This window comes from Rhizopus delemar, genomic scaffold, assembly GCF_000149305.1.
Source record: "Rhizopus delemar RA 99-880 supercont3.3 genomic scaffold, whole genome shotgun sequence".
NCBI lineage: Eukaryota > Fungi > Mucoromycota > Mucoromycetes > Mucorales > Rhizopodaceae > Rhizopus > Rhizopus delemar.
The window spans coordinates 2,542,566-2,558,442 of record NW_027137829.1 but is presented as its reverse complement, the minus strand read 5'-3'; the positions used below and the strand labels follow the sequence as shown (position 1 = coordinate 2,558,442).

The 15,877-nt window shown below is 33.5% G+C and overlaps 8 protein-coding genes across 8 annotated transcripts; 3 read left to right on the top strand and 5 right to left on the bottom strand.

The window, feature by feature from the left end:
• Positions 1-99: 99 nt before the first annotated feature.
• On the bottom strand, positions 100-633 carry RO3G_05200 (uncharacterized protein; the record flags this gene model as incomplete). The annotated part of the gene is made up of 1 exon (XM_067659790.1): positions 100-633. One exon carries the CDS (start codon positions 631-633, stop codon positions 100-102), a length of 534 nt encoding a protein of 177 aa, XP_067515891.1.
• An 870-nt stretch (positions 634-1,503) lies between these two features.
• RO3G_05199 (uncharacterized protein) lies at positions 1,504-2,216 on the bottom strand (the record flags this gene model as incomplete). Its single annotated transcript, XM_067659789.1, has 2 exons — positions 1,504-1,581; positions 1,638-2,216. The coding sequence occupies 2 exons, from the start codon at positions 2,214-2,216 to the stop codon at positions 1,504-1,506; spliced, it is 657 nt and encodes a 218-aa protein (XP_067515890.1).
• A 1,116-nt stretch (positions 2,217-3,332) lies between these two features.
• RO3G_05198 (uncharacterized protein) lies at positions 3,333-3,870 on the bottom strand (the record flags this gene model as incomplete). The annotated part of the gene is made up of 2 exons (XM_067659788.1): positions 3,333-3,365; positions 3,502-3,870. 2 exons carry the CDS (start codon positions 3,868-3,870, stop codon positions 3,333-3,335), a joined length of 402 nt encoding a protein of 133 aa, XP_067515889.1.
• Positions 3,871-4,768: 898 nt separating this feature from the next.
• On the top strand, positions 4,769-5,823 carry RO3G_05197 (uncharacterized protein; the record flags this gene model as incomplete). Its single annotated transcript, XM_067659787.1, has 5 exons — positions 4,769-4,933; positions 5,157-5,333; positions 5,383-5,468; positions 5,517-5,592; positions 5,638-5,823. The coding sequence occupies 5 exons, from the start codon at positions 4,769-4,771 to the stop codon at positions 5,821-5,823; spliced, it is 690 nt and encodes a 229-aa protein (XP_067515888.1).
• A 195-nt stretch (positions 5,824-6,018) lies between these two features.
• RO3G_05196 (uncharacterized protein) lies at positions 6,019-6,309 on the bottom strand (the record flags this gene model as incomplete). Its single annotated transcript, XM_067659786.1, has 1 exon — positions 6,019-6,309. The coding sequence occupies one exon, from the start codon at positions 6,307-6,309 to the stop codon at positions 6,019-6,021; it is 291 nt and encodes a 96-aa protein (XP_067515887.1).
• Positions 6,310-8,284: 1,975 nt separating this feature from the next.
• On the bottom strand, positions 8,285-9,510 carry RO3G_05195 (3-deoxy-7-phosphoheptulonate synthase; the record flags this gene model as incomplete). The annotated part of the gene is made up of 4 exons (XM_067659785.1): positions 8,285-9,008; positions 9,065-9,194; positions 9,256-9,388; positions 9,439-9,510. The coding sequence occupies 4 exons, from the start codon at positions 9,508-9,510 to the stop codon at positions 8,285-8,287; spliced, it is 1,059 nt and encodes a 352-aa protein (XP_067515886.1).
• Positions 9,511-11,054: 1,544 nt separating this feature from the next.
• Positions 11,055-12,134, top strand: RO3G_05194 (uncharacterized protein; the record flags this gene model as incomplete). The annotated part of the gene is made up of 1 exon (XM_067659784.1): positions 11,055-12,134. One exon carries the CDS (start codon positions 11,055-11,057, stop codon positions 12,132-12,134), a length of 1,080 nt encoding a protein of 359 aa, XP_067515885.1.
• Positions 12,135-13,857: 1,723 nt separating this feature from the next.
• Positions 13,858-14,579, top strand: RO3G_05193 (40S ribosomal protein S5; the record flags this gene model as incomplete). The annotated part of the gene is made up of 3 exons (XM_067659783.1): positions 13,858-14,049; positions 14,102-14,510; positions 14,569-14,579. The coding sequence occupies 3 exons, from the start codon at positions 13,858-13,860 to the stop codon at positions 14,577-14,579; spliced, it is 612 nt and encodes a 203-aa protein (XP_067515884.1).
• Between the last annotated feature and the right edge of the window lie 1,298 nt (positions 14,580-15,877).

Here is a 15,877-nt window from a genome sequence, read left to right as displayed (position 1 = left end):
GCAGAGACAAAGCATCTCTGGATTGTATACGCATAGGGCGCTAATTCGCGAATGCTATCTACTAGAGCTTTAAACCAAGTTCCAAGATCTCGATACCAGTCAGCGATCAATGTGTCCCAGAGGTAAAAATTCAGGGAGTGTAGCAGACACAAGAGCATCAAATGTACGGGCAAGGACGTAGGCTCTTTCCAAAACATCTCGGTCAAGAGTTGCGTGAGACAAGGATTCAATTGATTCAACAAGCGTATGAAGTATTGGCGTCAAATTTTCGGCAAAATCTTGGATAATTTCTCGTACTTGTAACTTGTTTGTGCTGCTGTAAACCACAGCTAGCTTGACGAGTAGATCAGTTTGGAATAAGCAGTGATTTTCTGTGCTTGGTAGGCGAGATAGCCGTACATATACAAGAAGAAGGTACCGAAGAAGTGTAGAATCTACACGCTCACCGTCAAGATAGGCATCCCAAACTTGGTGAATAAAGTTAACAAAAGAAGATGAAGTATTTGTGGTGTTTATAAAGGCTTTATCCTCCATGTTAAGTATGGCGCTCAAATTGGCTTTCCAAGACTTGAAAGCAGTTTCCCAAATGTCTTGAAATTTAACATTATAAGGAACAAATTGAAGAAATTCCATACTGATCTATCAAAAAATAAGAAAGAGTGTAGAAATGCAGAGAAAGGGTGTGTACTGAAATAAATGACGTAAAGCGGAGTTTTACGAGGCTTTAATAAAGATGAAAATACACTTGAGAACTTCCTTTTCCTTTCAAAAAAAAGGAACAACTATGCCCGTAATGTCTTGCATATATACTCTCTTTTTCTCGCATAATTACGTGTGTTAACTCTTGTACATTTAAATAGGCATATCATTCACAATTCAACGAAGGAGATTATCAGTCTCTTGGCAATATGTTTTTATTGCCTATAAAAACCAAATTTAGAGGCAATGCACCTTACTGTAATTAAACAGATATTTTGATAAACATATTTTGATTGATTACTTATCATTGTATATAGCGGATGGTGTTGGAGAAGATATTATTGATGAAGCTCTCGACTTATTTCGTGCTAACTGTCTTTTCCGTAATTTTGAAATCAAGGGCAACGCGGATCGAGTTCTCATCTATTTAATCCTCTTCATCTCACAGTGCCTTGGCTCTCTTAACAAGAATATGCCACAAAGTGAAGCTTACAAATCATTAAACACTTTGGCCCTTTCAAACTTTTCGATCCCTAGTGACCCTGGGTTCCCTTTGAATGCTATGTATCAAGGGCCGACTGATAAGTTTCAAGCAGGTAAGTTACTGTAAACATGGGAAATTGCATATGTTTTTTTTATATTGATTTTTTATATATATTTTCTTTAAAAAGATCAAATGAAACAGTATCTTCAACAACTTCGTCAAGAACTTGCGCTCCGATTAGTTGATAGGATTTACGTGGACGGACAATTAAGCAAATGGTGGATGTGTTTTTCAAAGAGAAAGTTCATGAACCTTACACTTTAACTTGACTTTTTATGAGCTTGGTGGCTCATATCAATACCTCGTTTAGCCCAAAAGGATTTACCGTAGGTGACAAGCTATATTTCAATGTTAAACAATAAAAAAAAAAGGATTACACATTATTATCACTCACCAGTTCGTCTCCCTTTTTAATCTTTCTGTTCCCATTGACAAAAATACCGACTTTAATATGGTTTGTGTTTTCATCCAAATAATTCATAAAACAAACATTTGGCTCTGGTCCACAACCACGAAAGTCATTGCAAAACCTTGCTTCATTTCCACAACGTCCTGCGTCAATGGACAGATCAGTGCCGTACTTGAGTACGTAATCTGAAGTTGATTCATATCCATCTTCGTATTCAACTACACCCAGGTAGTCAATGATCAGTTGCTTTGGTTGCAGTGTTTGGGCTGCAAATAAACCATAGGCACCACAACAAGGGTGATTTGAATCTGTTATCTTCTTGATCTTAACATGTTTACGTTGTTCTTTAATGCTTGGAAATGTACCAGTGATGTGAACATGCTGATTGATGAATTGAGAACTGCGAGTAATGGCTTTCGAAGGCTGGAAAAGTTCTTTGAGATCGGGAGGTACATGAGGAGACCAAAATAGCTTATCAATATATTTTGTTTCTGGTGTCCAACCAGAAGGAGAAGAAGTGGAAGCAGCAGGTACATTCCGTAGATAGGCCATTTGATTCGACATTTTTATTTAAATTACAGAAAAAAAAAGTAAATTTTGCTCTTTCATTTTTCAAGTTATTATTATACATTTGTATTAAAAGCTAAATATTAGAACATAGACCTTTCTTCATCAAACGCTTCTGTTTCATAGATAAAATAAAAAAGCGTGAAATGAAAAAAAAAAGAATTGTTAAGTGTTGCTGAGACCATCGTAATATTAAAAAAAGTTATTACACTAAACACGTTAATTTTATTATCATTTCTTTGATTTGAACCGCTTCTACTACTATAGCACATGCCCTCTTATCCATTGTGATGCACAGTAGTCAAAATTAAAGTATAATAAACTAAATTCTTGTATCTATCCTGCTTAGAGAAACATTCTTGTTTAGCAAAAATTTAAAAGAAAAATAAAGCTGCGAAGATGGCGTGTTAAGCTGCTATTAGTGGCAAGCAAGAGTACAAGGCATTCTGCTATGTTTACAGACTTAATCATGGAAGTAGTTCAGCAAATAGTCAAAGACAAGGCATGTTGACTTTATAAGGCTACAATATATCATATATTGAGCATAGGTGGTTATCCCATTTACTGAGTAAAAAAAACTTGAAGCCTACGAAAAAATTTGAAGAGTTTCGTATGAATATTAAAAGGTGTCTATTATCATTTATTCTAGAAAATAGCCCAAATGGTATTGACAATCGTCCACAGCATACGTCTTCTTTCTTAGTAGCTGGGAGAATTCCGATCAATCGTAAAAGTTTGTGCAACATACTGCCATAAAATATGATTTTTTAAGCCATCGGCTTCTTGAATCAAAAATATCTTCTTTACAAGAACAAGGAATGCTAGCCCTCGCTCAACATAAACCTATTGAAGATGCTCTATATACAATTAAAATGCGTTGTTTTTATTTCTATAATTTCAGTAAGACTCAAGCATTCAAAGAAAGGATTGCTAACTATGATAATTGTGCCCCTGCAACTGCTAGCTGATCTGCTTTTTCATTTCCTTCTTCCCCTGAATGTCCAGGCACATAAACAAACTTAACAGGTCCCTTTCTACTATCCACTAAATCTAATATTTTTTCAAACAAATCTCTATTTTCAACGGGCTTTCCATTGGATGATCTCCATCCATTTATCTTCCATGCCTTTGACCATTCTGTGGATGCTTTAATCACATATTGAGAATCAGTCCTAATTTCCAACAACTCGCTGTCTTTTTGGCTTTGTTCTAATGCATGAATGACTGCTGTTGCTTCTGCTCTTTGGTTGGTTTGCTTTAGGCCCGCGAGTCTTCTACTTACATTTCTAGGATCATTATCGCCCCAGTATACCCCATAACCTGCACGAGCACCCTTCTGACCATTACCCGAAGAGGCACCATCCGTGTAGACAATTGTTCTCTTTTTTTGTGGATAGTGTGTGCTTGAAAGATCTATTTTTGTTTTTTTGGTAGATTGAAGATTTTCTGTTTCTAAACGACGTTTGACTTGCAAACTTTGAGTGATGGATGCTGTGTTGCTATCACCTTTTACGAATTGTTCAGCTTCTTCTTTTGTGGGGAATTTTTTATATTTTGCACCCTTAATGCCATCCACTTGTTCTTTGCATTCTGGCCATGACTTGTAAATGCCGGGATTACGACCAACCCTGACAGCATAAAAGTAGGCCATATTTAAACGATTAGCAAATTGCTTCAGAATGGTTGATTAAGACAAAAAAAATGCAAGCGAAAAATTATTATCATTTTTTCCCTTACCCTTTGAGATTCTAGCTCCGCTTGTCTTCATACAGAGCACTAACAGATTACCAAAATTAGAACAACTATGGATCACAGCAAAAACCACAACATAGTCTTAACAGATAATTCAGAGTTCTATCCCAATAGAAAAATCCAAGATAATATAGGAAATCCAAAGAAATCAAGCAAGTAATAATAAGATTAATTTTCTGTTTATAAAAAGTTTTTTATTCTTTTTTCTCTAATGCTTGTCTCCATCTTTCTTCTCTTTCTGCTTTTAATTTCTCTAATGTACTCTTTACATCCTCTGTTGTTGTAGGTGGTTTATATGTTTTTTCGTAGTCTGGCCAAAATTTAATGCCCTTAACAAACTTATCATAAAACTCTGGACCACCAAAATAAAGCATACTTCCTACTGGGAAAAATACATAAAATCCAAACTATAGCAAGTTTAACCTTTAATTTACATTTAAAAGCAGTTTTTGTTACATACTTTAACAACTTCTAATCGTGGTCCACCCATGAATGAAATATAAAAAAAGTAAATGATTTTTCCTTTTTAAAATTTTCCAACCCTGGGTTTTATATATCTGAGTTGGATAAATATTAAACCGAAATGACAGGTATTCAAGAAAAAAGTATGAAAGAATGAAAGACTACATCAATGGCAAATTAATAGCTTGTAATAAAGAAATACTTGAAGTAATCAGAAGCTTATATATAAAGCACCGGCTGCTGTTTAGATCACTGGCACTATTTCTTTTTCCGATTTTTTTTTATTTTTCTTCTAAAAAAGATTTTTGCCATTTTTTTTTTCTCTTAAATTTTTTATGGCAGAAGAATCCGATCCGTTTGAATGTCGCTTGACATTTCTTTCACTACTGCAAAAACTAAATGCTTCACAACAGTCAATTCATAAAGTAGCCAACTATGCTATGAGACATAGAAAATTGTCAGAAGATTTATACAGTTGTTTAATTGAAGAACTTGAGCAGGTAAACTACCATTTCACTGCATAACAAAAAAAAAGAAGAAAAAGGAAGAGGGAGAAAGAGAGAGAGAGAGAGAGAAACAGCTCAACTTATTTCCTTCTTTTTTTCTTTTTTCCTTTTTCTTTTTTTTTTTATGATTGAAAAGTTTAATAAATGTTGGAGTTCACTTTTGTTAATTTGTTCTTGATTTTTAATTGTCATTTTGCCTTTTTATTTAACTCTTTAGGCGTCCACTAACGCCCGACTGAATATCATTTATGTATTGGATGCTATCTTTTCTGCTAGTCAAAAATCAAAATTTGCTGGTTATGTAGACCTCACACGACCTGATTTACCACGAATTATACATGCAGTAGTTGCTAAAGATGCAAAAAGCGTAGTTAATGTGCCCAACACACAAAAGGTAAAATAGTGATAATAACTATGTTTAATATGCTTATGTTGTATATTAGATTATGAACCACTGGAAACGAAAAGGTATTTTTGATATTCATATTTTAGAAGAAGCAGAAAAACCATTGTTAGAAAGAGAGCAAAGGTAATACATAAAAATAGAGTAAAGGAAAATATAATGAATGATGAACAGTAGTTCTACCAAACTTGGTAACGAATCATTTTCTAAACAAGATATATTAAGAAGAATGGAAGAAGATAGAGAAAGGGTAAATGAATATAACAAGTGTATATTTGTATTAAATTTATATTAGCATAAGCGAATAAAAGAGGAGATATGGATTCGACCACCTGAAGAGTCTAAAAATGCAGAATTTGAAGACTTTTGGAATTCGATAGACAAATTAAATCCTGAAGTAGATTACGAACAAATGATGCTTCAAAATAGACAAAGATTACCTTTTTACGCTTGGGATTCTGTATTTAATTATACAAAATAAAAATAAAGTATGTTGTAAATAAATGATTTTATTTAATAAAGCCGATTTGCACAAGTTTGCAAAAGAATATAAAGATGAGGGGGATACATAATGTATCAATTATTATGTGTGTTATACAAGCAACAGCTTTCTGAGTTCATCAGGAGTATCTAGTTCAAAGTAGGAAGGAATGTCAAATATGACACTTTCTTGTTTTTAACTCCATGAACTTGAAACGAGATCCTTTTGAACGTAATCATCAAAAGTAACGTTGGAGATACCAAAGACAGTTGAACTTCTTCTTCTGCCATTATTTTTAATAGGGACAGGTGCTGTTTGAGCTGTAAATTTTGACAACACACTATCACATTCTTCTGTGACTGATGGCCTTCTTTCTGATGACATATCGCTCAAAGAAGAAGAAGGATCTTCATGTTTTGTAGTAGGTTGACGATGATTGGACTTTGCTATATTCTCACGAAGAGAGTTGAAGATTCTTGTAAACATTTTATTAAATGAGAAAAAAAAGGTGCAAAAAAGCTTACTGTATTTATATCCTTTATTTTTTTTTTTTTTTTCTCATCTATTTTGCATGATTAAATTACACAAATAAGAAAAAAAAGGTGTTCTAAAAAAGGAAAAAATGCCCTTTGAAAATCCATTGGTTTAGACTTTTTAGACTGACAAGATATGAAACTAAGTTAAATGCTTATCTTTGTGTGCCTTTTATTAACCCTGCTTTATTTTGAATGTTTCATTTATAATTATTTGGTAAACTGTCCTTGAATGAATACATGATTGTCTTTTTTTAATATTGTTGGTTCCTTTTTTCGTTTTCATCAACCCATTTATATGGTTGATCTCCTTCTAATTCCTTTTACTGCGCTCCTACAATTTTAACAAGCTTTTCTGTTTTTATTCCTTGGGGTTTATTTTTTGGGTTTTTATTTAGAATTTTCTCAGTCAGTATTTAATATAGAGATTGTGATTGACTGCATAAATAAAGACTTAAAATTAATGTATTTTCAAGAAAATAACTGTCAATAAAGGCATATTATAACGACTGATAGCTTAAATTATTTATGAATATGGAGCATTGTCGACTAAAACAAAATTACTTGTAGAATTTTGAGCAAAAGCATCTTGAGCCAATGCCTCTATTTTTGCTGGAAATGCACAAGTTTTATTCTAAGCAACGATGTCTACAAGGGTTATGAGTTTACAGATAATTGCGGTTATTGAGTTTGCTTAAGGTTTTATGGTAAAACTTTTACCTGTGATGCTAGAATTAATCTAAGTGTTGAATTTGTTTGTGTAAAGAATTATAATCAAAAAGAAGAGGAAAGGACTAGCATTTGAGAAGCATGTAGGATGCGACTATTGAAGAGCAAATGATGTTTAATGCTAAAGACTCGAAGGATGGTATTAATTAGGGTTTATAGGACAAGAATGAGACAAGATATATAAAAAGTGATTTAAATAGACAGATAATATGAAAGAAAGCTAATAATATAGCAAGAAACAATTAGTTAAAGTTTACTTATAAAATTGAAAGAGTGACTATGTACAGGGTAATAAATATCATTTTTGAGCGTAGAATGTTGAAACTCTTCTTAATATTAAACTGAAAACTTTGTTTTAAATATGAACTGCTATCAACTTCATAATGCTTGTTATCCTTATATTTCACCAAGTTTGCACTATAAAATTTACACTCAAAAATAAGCAAGGATGAGAAGAGTGAAGGCATTAATTTTCAAAGTGAGCATCAACCGACATTTGCCAAGAGAATATTTTGGTCCGATTGATCAATAGCGTCTAATGCTTGACTATATGTTTAAGATACATTTGAACTACTAGCTTGTGCTTACTGTAATTAATGAAAAACATTTTGCGAAAAAGTATTTTTAATGAACCTAATACTGCAATAGTTTAAGCAGTTTGATTTACAGCAAAAAAGGTATATTTCTTTTATTGGACCAGTTTTAATAATACCACGCGTGTACGATAATTGTTAATTTCTCGCATGGTAATTTGTTCACTTGTAAAAACTAATTTACGCTTATTTCGATGTAAGGCAGGGATTGGACTTGTGCCAGACCCATTCAACATGTCAAATGTGCCAATATTTTTATTCAATTATATTTTTTAATAGTTTTGTTGGTCAATGTTTAGTAAAATACTATCAAATCCAATGTTTTTGATAGAAATATTTAAACTAATGCTGTCCCATTGCCTAGAGCTTGTCTTATATCAAAGAATTATAAGATAAAAAAAAATTGCTTTAAAAAAGCCTTTAAATGCTGATACCTTTTTGTAATTTCCAAAAAAAAAAAAAGAGTTACGATAGACAGACGTAGTCTTTGAATCAATTTAATTTCTGGAATAAATTGATTATTTTATGAACATGCTCTTTTTTATTTTTTCTATGTAAAATTATGTATGTATATGTGCGTGTTTAGTTATATGAAGTGTTTTGTTTTCACTTTCTAGAAGCACGTCTTTTCTTTATCGATTCTGCTAAATCATCCAGCATTTTTTCAGTTGTTTCAAAATTCACGCATGCATCAGTGATCGAAACACCATATTTAAGTGCAGCAGGACCAGCCTCTGGTACACTTTGTTTACCTTCATTGATATGTGATTCAATCATGACACCCACCAAAGAATCTTCCCCAGCTGCAATTTGTTCACCGAGGTTTTGACATACCTTGGGCTGATTACGGTGATCTTTAGAGGAGTTTCCGTGAGAACAATCGATCATGATGTTAGGTCTCAGGCCAGCCTTTTCCATCGCTGTACGAGCCTTTTGAACATGTTCGGCAGCATAATTTGGTCCGTCGTTTGATCCACGCAAAATGACGTGACAATCAGGATTACCAGCCGTATGGACAATACTGACAGTTCCATTTTTAGTCACACTCAAGAAATGGTGGGGTGCAGAGGCGGATCCAATACCATCAATAGCCACACGAATATTACCATCTGTACCATTCTTAAAACCGACAGGGAAAGAAACACCAGAGGCTAATTCTCGATGAAGCTGCGATTCTGTTGTACGCGCACCAATGGCGCCCCAAGACATCAAGTCAGCAAGGTACTGAGGTGAAATGGTATCCAGTAATTCAACAGCCACAGGCATGCCCATATTTGTAAGATCACAAAGAAGTTTACGGCCTACACGGAGACCTTTGTTGATGTTGTAGCTAAGTAAAAAAGTTAGTTACTAAAGTAAAAAATAAGTGGATCAAGATTTTTTTACCTGTTATTAATATCGGGATCATTGATAAGACCTTTCCAGCCAACAGTTGTTCGTGGTTTTTCAAAGTAGGCGCGCATAATAATCAAAAGTTCATCTTTAAGCTTTTCTTTGACCTTTAATAATCTTTGACCTATTTCAATGAAGATTATTAAATGACTTCAAGCACTCGCTCTTTATCTTTAGTGACTTACAGTAATCTTTAGCAGCTTCTGTATCATGAATAGAACAAGGACCAACGATGACAATTAAACGATCGTATTTACCTTGAAGAATATCAGCACATTCTTGACGCGCTTTTTTTACTGTATTTTGGGTTGCTTCGGACTATAGAGTATCTTTTAGTCAAAGAAAACACACAATGTTCAGACACTTACAGGAGGAAATTCTTCTTGTAAGAAAGAAGGAGTTAATAAAGCATTGTATCCAGTAATACGAACGTCTTCCATGTTTATAAATAGTAGTACAAAAGAAAATAGAAAGTAGAAAAAAGCTAAAGATTGAAATAGTTGAAACCTTTAAAAGCAGTCATTTTTTTTTTTTTTCTATTAGAATGACTCATGTAAACTCATTATGAGTGCCAATAGGCTTAGTGTAACCAATATGTCATTTTTTCATTTTCATATGATGAATTGTAGCTGTTTTTTTAATATTTTCATTTTCACTGTGTTTGATCGATCTTAATGATTTGAAAACGAACTGAATATAGTTTAATTTATTGGAATGTCCTCAAAAGACCTAATCTCAACTGTAAAACATCTAAAAAATCAATTTACGTACTCTATTCTTCTTTGTACTAGAAGGTTGCTTTTAATATGTGACTTGAATAACATTTTCTCTTCATTTTTTACTAGTAAATTCAATTTAATTATACACAGATCAGTAAATTTGTTTTACTTGATGTATGACAACAACCTCATCTTATTTGTCGTTGCACAATAAGCTTTCTTCTATTTATAAGCCTACAACGTACATGTATTCGACTTGAATTAAAAGATCTGCTTAATTACATAAACTTTATATTAAGAGTTGTAAGTGATGAGTATATATGTAAAATGTACGTGCATGCATATGTTCTCTATTAAAAAAAAGGGAAAAAAAGCCTTGGAAGTGACAGTATATGGCCCGTAGGACTCGATGAGACTCATGCTTTTTTTTACCTCCGACAAAATTTTATAAAGCAATTTCCTTTTCAAGTTTTGATGAATCCTATCACTTCAAAAAATGAGAATACTTGTTAAAAAACTAAAATATTCGCCTGTAAGGTCTCATTGTAACAGGTCCTAATATTAATTTATCAAAATCGAGCTTTTAATAGTGGAGAGTAATTACCCAAAGACAGATTCAAACGTCTAAAAGGTTGACATGCTTTAAAGAGATAAGACAAAGTGAATGAAGCCATCAACAAAGGCTACTCATTCTAACTAATAGTTGTTGAGTTCAAAGTACTTAAACTAGTTTATTGAGAAGAGGTAAAAGTATATAAATGTGCGTTTTCCAGACTTTTTTTTACGTCTGCAATTATGGCTTTAAGGTGTTTAACACGTTCCTTCTCCTGTGTAGTCACGGATTTTTAATGAATACAAATGGCGATATATCGTTACAAAAGACTAAGGGAGAGCTGATTAGAAATGTATTGCCATCTTCTTTTACAATAGCCTTTTGATCTATCATACCAATTGTGATATAGCCGAATTTTACTAGTCTTTATCATTTTACTTTGTTTTGTTTTTGTTTGGGAAAATAAATTATGATTTATCTATGCAAGTAAAATCTAAAACTTCATCTTGTGCCAACAGTATCAACGATGTTAATGTTGAAACTGAGAAAGGACTGAGAAAGAAGAACACTAAGACAATATTAAAGAATAGAAAGAGATATGAAGTACAATCACACCAAATAAATTTTCGGACAAAGAAATTTATTGAAATAATTTTAACCTCATAACAAAATAAACTTGTCTTTTTCTCATCCATCAATACATTAAAAAAAAATGTCTGCTCAAATCTCTAAAGACTGCACCCGACCTTTAATTATATCTGAAGATGAAACAAAAGAAAGTAAAGCATGGGGGGTTTTTTATCTTCTTAGAACACATCATACGATTAGAGAGATTGCAGACCTTGTTGGATTGAACAGGTCTACTGTGCAAGACATAAAAACCAAGATTGATGACTATGGCAGCCCTTTACCTCACAAGCAAACAGGTCGTCCATTGAAAATAAATGAAAGAACTGAAAGGCACTTGAACAGGATTATTAGAGAGGATCCTTTTACCTCTTATAAAGAAATAAATGTGGAATTAGCAAAGCTAGATGTTTTTGTCTCTATAGAAACTCTTCGATCGTATGTCGATCGACTTGACTTCAAATCGTACAGAGCAGCCCACAAGCCTAGATTGACTGCAAGACACCGCAAAAGTAGGCTTCGCTGGGCGAAGGAACATCTCAATTGGACGGAAGACCAATGGAGAAGCGTTGTTTGGTCTGATGAGTCGCGCTTTTGTGTAGAAGGCAGTAAACGCGGAAAAAGAGTGCTCAGGAAGGAAGGAGAGCGTTATGACGAAAGAAATATAATACCCACAGTCAAGTGGGGTGGAGGTGGTGCTATGGTTTGGGGATGTTTTTGGGGAGGAGGTTTTGGACCTTTAGAAATTATTGATACCAGTTCCGTAGACCAAGAAAAATATATCAATATTTTGGCCAATAGGTTCCATCCTTGGTTTACAAATGTCACGGCACATCAGGAGAGGGATTTTATCTTCCAAGAGGATGGTGCTTCCTGTCATACTGGTGGTTATGCTCGATGGTGGAAGGAGACCCACCAAATCAGGGGTTTTGAGTACTGGCCTGCTCAAAGCCCTGATTTGAACCCCATTGAGCATGTTTGGAATGCTCTTGAAAGGCGAATTGAAAGAAAAAGATCATCGGTCAAAAACTTGGAGCAATTGAAGGTGGCTCTACGAGAAGAGTGGGAAAGAATGGACGATGAGTTTGCGGACCGATTAGTTCGAAGTATGAAGAGACGGTGTGAAGCAGTTATCAAAGCTAAAGGCGGCGCAACAGAATATTGAGAATTATTTTATGAATATATTCTTAAAATAAACATGTGAATCTTTCTTTTCTCAAAACTTGAAATCCCAAGCTTAAGTATACACTTATTAATTAGTCTTGAACTTACATGCCATATTTTTTAAATTTTTTGTTTCAATATTTTGTCCGGAAATTTATTTGGTGTGACTGTACACTACATAAAGCTTTTTTGTTGTCCAACATCAAACTAAAAAAAAAGTGTGATAAATGTTCAAACCCTGAGAAGGTAAATCTTGTTTCAGGTTCCTTCTAGAAAGCTACAAAAAAAAGGCATACCTTTGCTTCTTTGCCAAGCATATAGAAGAGGCAGACGTAGTTTTGAACTTTAATGAGAGAGTTACATTTATACCTTATCCTCTTTTTGCATAAGTTGCTTCAAGCAAATGTTAAAGAACAATCAATTTTTGCATCATAACTGACCTGATAAGATAAAAAGTGATAAAACAGGGGTACGCGTCGTGTTCCAAGAAAAAAAGACATTTAAAAAGAGTGAATGGAAGACTTGTTTTGTTTATTCATCGCTTTTTTTTTTTTTTTTTTTTTTTTTTTTTTTTTTTTTTTTTTTTTTTTTTTTCCTTTCAGTTTAAAAACAACATACGTAAAAAGAAAAAGAAAAAACTCCTATTGTCTCGCTATCTGGTCCTCTTCTTTCGCTACCTGGTCTTCTTTCGTCACTATCTGGTCTTTCATTTATAGACATGGTCATACTCCCGGCTTCATTAAGCCTTTCTAAACAACAGTCAATTCCACACTGTCAACATAATTCTTGCCGTTCTCTTCTGAATAGGAAGCAGAACTAGGCTGTAATCGATGATTGCTTTACTTTTCGGGGGTAAGCGCTTTTATTCTTATGTTGTTTATGTCTTGATGACTGAGACTGACATTTCATATACCCTATTAGTATTTCATAAAACTAACCAACTGTTCTCATCAAGATTAATTTTTTTCTTTTTAATCAATTATTAAAGTATTGTTCTTTAGTCCTATACTATCATTAGAATACATATTCACCTCTTTTATATGATCTCAAATAGTATCCAAGTTGGAGATATATGTGGGAGAACAAAAAGATTACAAGCACCCTCATAAGGTGGTTCTACTTTTTCATGTTTTCTTCAAAAGTGAGCTATTAAAATTTTCCTTACAAATAAATACTTTATCCTTACATTAGAATTGAACTATAAGTCATTAAGAGTCGTGTTTATTTTAGCCAAATTTTAAGCTTTTGCACAAACAAAAATGTGAAGTACAGATAATTATTCAGGATTATTTAATTAAGATGGCTCATAACAAATTGAAAAAATGACGTTTTAAAAGAATCAAAGCAGAACTTCAATATCAAACATTATAATCAACATAGACTTGAAGATCACTCAGCATGAAAAAAGACATTTCAAAGTCAATGTCGGTGTTTGAATTCATATGTGTGGAATGAGAAAGCAAATGTGTTGACAAGTGCGATACAAGGATCCCCCTCTTTTTTCGTAAATAATAGGTAAAGAAAGAAGGATCCATCCATCTAAAGAAGCATAGTTACTAACCTATACCTCATTCTTCAAACAACAACCTTCAACAAATTTCAAACATTTCATTATCTTAATTTTATTATTTTGCATCCATCCATCCATCCATTCATCCATTCATCCATCCATTCATCCATCCATCCATCCATCCATTATTACTTCAACAATATGATAGACCATCATGCCTGCCTTAGGTTTGCCCGCTAACGTCAGCGCCACCGCTGATGGTACTCGTAAATTGTTCAACAAGTGGTCTTATGAAGATGTCGAAGTTAAGGACATTTCTCTCCAAGACTACATTCAAATCCGTCAACAAGTTTACTTGCCCCACACCGCTGGTCGTTTCGCTGTCAAGCGTTTCCGTAAGGCTCAGGTATGCAGAATTGAAGGATAACAAAAAGAAAAGAATTAATTAGTCTGGTTAGTGTCCCATTGTTGAACGTTTGACTAATGCTTTGATGATGACTGGCCGTAACAACGGTAAGAAGCTCATGGCTGCTCGTATTGTTCAACACGCTTTCGAAATCATCAACTTGTTGACTGATGCTAATCCTCTTCAAATCCTCGTTGATGCTATCATCAACTGTGGTCCTCGTGAAGACTCCACCCGTATCGGTTCTCAAGGTACCGTTCGTCGTCAAGCTGTTGATGTTTCTCCCCTCCGTCGTGTCAACCAAGCCATCTCTTTGTTGACTGTTGGTACTCGTGAATCTGCTTTCCGTAACGTCAAGACCGTTGCCGAATGTCTTGCTGACGAATTGATCAACGCTGCTAAGGGTTCTGCCAACTCTTATGCTATCAAGAAGAAGGATGAACTTGAACGTGTTGCCAAGTGTAAGTTACCTATTTTGTCTTGTCTATGTGCGTGTATACTTACGTTTCTATTTTATAGCCAACCGATAAATGGTTTTTACGACATTTATATACAACAAAAGGAGAGAGCTTGCATTACGCTTACTTATTTTCTCTTTACATTAAAAAAGATTTACAAACAATAACAACTTTTTTTTTTGTTCAATCAATCACATATATGTGATGCAAGATTTTAAGTTGTAAGAATGATTTGAATGTGTTTATCGCTATATAATTATCACAGGTTAGTTTTGAGAGTCATAATGTGCAAATGCTGTAGGCTTATCTGCTTCATGAGTAAAATTGCAAATCTCGTTTCTCTAAATTGTTAGCTCTTCGATTTGTTAAAAACAAAAACAAGTCAAGTGTGATCAGGAGAGTCTTCTTTTTTCTCTTAATGCTATTAATATACACTGATGTGTACATCTTCACCACTAACAATAAGAAAATATTGTGTATTGAGCTTTTTATCATACTTTTTATGTGCTCTTTTTTTTTTTGGTAATGTTTGCTATAGATTGGAAACTACTTTTTTCCTTTATTCAAACCAACCTTTCGTATATAAAAGAGAGAAGGAACAAACATTGATTGCTTTTAATTTTCTTTCCCGTTTTTCACAGGATTGAACCAATTTTTCCTCATTTTCTTCATTGTAAATATAATGGACATCTGAGTTTTAAATCACAGCAACCGAAGATTGTTGCTAGAAGTTTTCTATATAATGACCTTTGACCGTATTACTGTTAAAATAGAGAACGATACCATACAAAACTCCACGCACATGTAAATGAGTTTTAATAAGGCTGTCTTTTTCTTGTAAGTAATAAGCTGAAATAAATAAATATTTGTAATGGACGTTATAAATATATCGCTATAACCTTTTATTTTTATTAGATAATATTAATTCATCATCGTTATTAATTAAGACGCTTAATTTTATCCTTTTTTTTTTTTTTTTTTTTTTTTTTTTTTTTTTTTTTTTTTTTTTGCAAGCGAGCATAAATTAGGTTGCTTAAGGTTAGTTTACACATGTAACAAAACAGAAGCAAACTATTAATTTCGCGGATTCCGAACAACTGATTTCAGGTTATTCTTTTTATTTATAACAAGATACAATATGTCAAAACTAGTATTTTTTTAAAGATGGCAAGAGAAATATTTACGATGAGAATGGGAATGAAGTTATAGACGTTGTAGATGAAAAGCCGGATCCTTTTGCTATAAAGCAGTTGGTTAATCTCGACTCATACCTTGAACAAAAAGTTAATACACTACCAGATCAAGAGCAGTGTGAAGAAAGCGAAGATATTACCATGAAACTAAACTCAGGATCTTCAAAGAAGTATGTG